Source organism: Neophocaena asiaeorientalis, unplaced genomic scaffold (assembly GCF_003031525.2).
Source record: "Neophocaena asiaeorientalis asiaeorientalis breed wild unplaced genomic scaffold, Neophocaena_asiaeorientalis_V1.1 scaffold543, whole genome shotgun sequence".
Taxonomy (NCBI): domain Eukaryota; kingdom Metazoa; phylum Chordata; class Mammalia; order Artiodactyla; family Phocoenidae; genus Neophocaena; species Neophocaena asiaeorientalis.
The window spans coordinates 346,014-349,847 of record NW_020173671.1 but is presented as its reverse complement, the minus strand read 5'-3'; the positions used below and the strand labels follow the sequence as shown (position 1 = coordinate 349,847).

General features: G+C 65.6%; 1 protein-coding gene across 1 annotated transcript in view; it reads right to left on the bottom strand.

Moving 5' to 3' along the window:
• Positions 1–3,834, bottom strand: part of KDM6B (lysine demethylase 6B) — a 20,167-nt gene that overhangs the window by 5,258 nt on the left and 11,075 nt on the right. Inside the window, 12 exon segments of the mRNA XM_024748410.1 lie at positions 3–22; positions 24–305; positions 308–417; positions 522–860; positions 948–1,121; positions 1,204–1,365; positions 1,450–1,542; positions 1,651–1,870; positions 1,970–2,068; positions 2,273–2,414; positions 2,505–2,638; positions 2,919–3,038. Of these exon segments, the coding sequence (XP_024604178.1) occupies positions 3–22; positions 24–305; positions 308–417; positions 522–860; positions 948–1,121; positions 1,204–1,365; positions 1,450–1,542; positions 1,651–1,870; positions 1,970–2,068; positions 2,273–2,409 (1,636 nt within the window). The 5' untranslated portion in view covers positions 2,410–2,414; positions 2,505–2,638; positions 2,919–3,038.

Below are 3,834 nucleotides of genomic sequence, written 5' to 3'. Positions count from 1 at the left end.
GGGTGGCCGGGGTGGTGGCGGCAGCGGCGGTGGCAGCAGTGGTGGCTGGGGCTGTGTCAGTGGGGAATGGAGGCTGCAGAGATGTAAAGGGCTCCTTCAGAGGAGGCGGGGGGACCACGCCTGCCTCGTGTCGTTGCTGCTCCTCCTCCTTGCGAATGGATTCATCCAGCATCTTCATGATGTTGGCCAGCCCATCAGGTAGGATCTTGAATTCAGCTGGCTCCTCAAACTGGTCCTCCAGTGGGGTAGGGGGGAAATCAAAGAGTCGAGGGCCTCGGGCAGGCAGCTCCCCAACCCTGGGCTTTTTTTTTCAGGAGCCGCCAGGAATGGTTTCCGACTACTGTGTGCTGAGGGCCCAAGGCGGCCTTGGTGAGAGGAGACCTCCAGCGCGGGAGTTTGGTAACGGTCAGCACCGGGCTGCAAGTGCAGGACGGCGGTGGTCAGAGGGCTGCTCCAGCCACCCTAGACCAGCTCCACTCGTCCCCCCACCGCTCCGCCCGCCACCTGCAGCTGTCACTCACAATGCCTGGGCTCGGCTCCACGCCCCGGAGACCAGGGTTGCTGCTGCTGCTACTGCTGCTGGTGGTGGTGCCGGGGGGGCCAGGGGGCCGGGAAGGGGCGTAAGGCACGCAGGCGGTGGTTGCTGCTGGTGAAACGCTGGAGTCCATCCGCGACCTCTGAACTCTGCTCTCTCTAAGGTCACTTCCGGGGGGACGGGTGGCAGGCGGGCAGCCATGGCTCTCTGCTCCTGGGGGGCGGGGGCCTGGGGGTGCAGCCGGGACCAGCCGGTGGCCGGGGGGGTGCACAGGGTAGGCCGGAGCTGGGTATGGATATGGGTGAGGCAGCGAGTGCCGCTGCTCCTGTGGGCGAGAAATGAGGACACTGCGTGAGGAACGAAGGACACGGGCTGGAGGTAAGAGGTGAGGGGGCCAGAGAGAGGGGCTCACCTGGCGCTCTGGGGGTGCTGAACCCTTGCGCTCGGGGCCCCATGCATCTCCATGCGGGGTACTCCACAGCCCTGGCTTGGTCAGCTGGAATGGAGGACTGGTGGCTAGGCCAGGCGGGGGTGGGGCTGGGGGTAATGGTGGCGGAGGCAGCGGCAGCCCTGGGGGAAGGCCAGTCTGGAAGAAAACAGAGTGTGAGAGTCCCACTCCTCGCCCCAGCCTGCCCACTCGCTGCTGGCCCACCCATGTACAATCATACCTGCTCAGAGTTGCAGCCTCTCCTGCGTTTGCCTCCAGGGCTGAGGCCCTCCTCCCCCGAGGGGCCTGAGAGTGCTGCAGGAGGCATAGGCTGCACCACCGGGGGTTCGGCGGCCCGCTTCACCGGGGGACCCCCCCGCTTGGCCCCATAGTTCCGTTTGTGCTGAGGACGGAAACAGGAGAGAGAATGGCACCGGTGCAGACCTGGCCCGGCCCTCCTCCCTAGCCCGCCCAGTCCCAGCCTCACCTCAAGGTGCAACAAGTTCCACACTTGCTCCAGGGGAGGCAGGACCTTGGGTCGGTGCTGGCAGGAGCCGGCATGAAAGTTCCAGAGCTGGGCCTGAGGAGGTGGGGGAAGAGTGCAGAGCACAGGGCAGAGGCAGACGTAAGACGAGGGCACTGAGTCAGAACGCACAATCCTAGCCCCCTGTGTCCTGCCTCATCCCACCTGCTGTAGTCGGCCGACGCGGGGCCCCAGCTCAGCCAAGCTTCCTCCGTATCGAAGGGCGCTGTGGTAGCAGCGTACAGCCTCCTCACTGTCGTGCTCGGACTCGTACAGCTGCCCAAGCTGCTCCCACAGCCCCGGCTGGGCCGGCTCCCGGAGCAATGCCTGCACACAGCCATGCAGGGATTCCAGCTTCCCATGGAGGGGTCTTGGGGTGGGTGTCCTACAGAGCAGAAGGGGTGGGGAGGTGGCAAGGCTTGGCGAACTCTTTTAAGGTCCCAGCCTTACCTCCCATCCCCAGCACCTTTCAATCCTCACTCACCCTGGAGCATAATACGGTTTGTTGGGGTGGCCAGAGCTACTGCCGTGTGAAGGAGGTAGGGGAGCAGGGAGTGGGGGCTGCCCGATGCTGGCAGAGCACCTGGAGAGAGAAGGGCTCTGTTAATGTACAGCAAGCTGGAAGTCTTGTCCCTACCTAGGAAGGAGGGGACTGAGGAAACAAGAGAAAGCAGCTGAGGACTGCACTGAGGCCCATGGGATGGCAGAAATGAGAGTGACACAGAGACTGAGGAGCAGAGATGGGAAGAGGAGTGCCTGGAGGCAGAGAGACAGACCAAGTTCTCACCTGCCTCCAGGCAGCCATGCGCTCCGAGGAGGGGGATGGGGCGGGCAGGAGCTCCAGGCCCCAGCACAGCTCAAGCCCCCAAGGGCAAAGGCTTCCCGTGCAGCGCGGGCCCCTGCAGGGTCCACTGCCCGATGCATCCAGCCTGTGTCAAGGAGAAGAGATTATGATCCTACTGGGAACAGAGACTGAGCTGTCAGGGTACACACAGCCGACGCGGCCCGTCTTCCCTTACCAGGTCAGCAGTGGCCCCAGAGATCGGGCACGGCCCCCTGCCCCAGCTCCTTGGGGCGATGGTCCGGCTCCAGCCGCTCTGACAGGAGTGCCCACTGCCCCCAGATGGTCGCCCAGGGCCTTTCACAGCCAATTCTACGGAGAGGAGGGGGAAAGGAGTAAGGTGAGCGGGCCAGCGCACAGTCGGGGCCGCAGGCTAGGCTGGGCTGGGCTGGGCTGGGCTGGGCTGGCTGTGGCGCCCACAGGTCTGTGATCTGCGCAAGGCTGGCTATCCCTGAGGAACGGCCCACCTGGCCTAAGGAGCCTCAGGGGAGTGGGGGCAGCGGGAGGGCCAGTCGGTGCGATGGGGTGGCTGCGCTGCTAGGCTTCCAGCAGGGAGCCCCGCGGGCCGAGCTGCAGCGCTGCGGCCGCTTACCCGGCCTCCGTGGGAGCTTTCTCTCCCGGCGTCGGCGAGCTCCGGAGAGCTGACCAATCACAGGACTTCCTCTCTCCCCAGAAAGCCAATCATCACCCGTGTCTCCGCCTCAGTAACAGCCTGGCCGGGACCAATAGGAGCGAGGTTAGCCCGGCCGCTGCCGGGGGAGGAGGGGCGGCGGAGCCGGTCAGACAGGCTCTGCCCGGGGTGACCCCGACGTGACCCCGCGGCTCCCACCTAGGGTCTCCATCTCCAAGCTGACACTAGGCCGGTCGAGGCAAGCGGAGCCTGAAACCCGTGCGGGTGAAGGCGGCGGGTCGCACGTTCGGGCCGGCCTGGGGCATGGAGCTACCCGCAAGTCCCACGCACCCACAGAGCCGCCGGTGGTCCGCGCTAGACCGCCCGAAACGCCCCCTACCCCGCCGCCTAACACCGACGGACAGCAGACGGATGCACAACGCCGACACAGGCGGCGCTCCCCCTCCTCACTTCACCTCGCCCAGTGCCTGACCTCCCCACCCCCTAGGAACTGTTTAGGGCTGGCCACTCACGGCGACTTCTAAGGTACCCAAACCTGCCCGCGCCGCGATCAGAGCGCTCCACCCACCACGCCTGACCCCCATCCCAAACCATGGTCAAGCCCCCAGCTTCATACCCAGTTCCTTCAGCTCCTCCACTTCCCCTGGCTCTGTAGGCCTTCAATACCAACCGACCCCCAAAACCAAAACCGTCCTCTAATCCCCCAACTTCTGAGAAGTCGCGCACAGCGGTCCCGAGTGGCCCCTCTCGCGTGGCTCCCGTATCCTCTATGCCCTTCCCCGCCGGGGCCACGCGGCTCCCCACGGCCCACGTGGCCCCCGCCCCCCAAGGGAGGGGGGATTTCGGGGGTTGCCCGTGACGTGGCTACTTGCGCAGC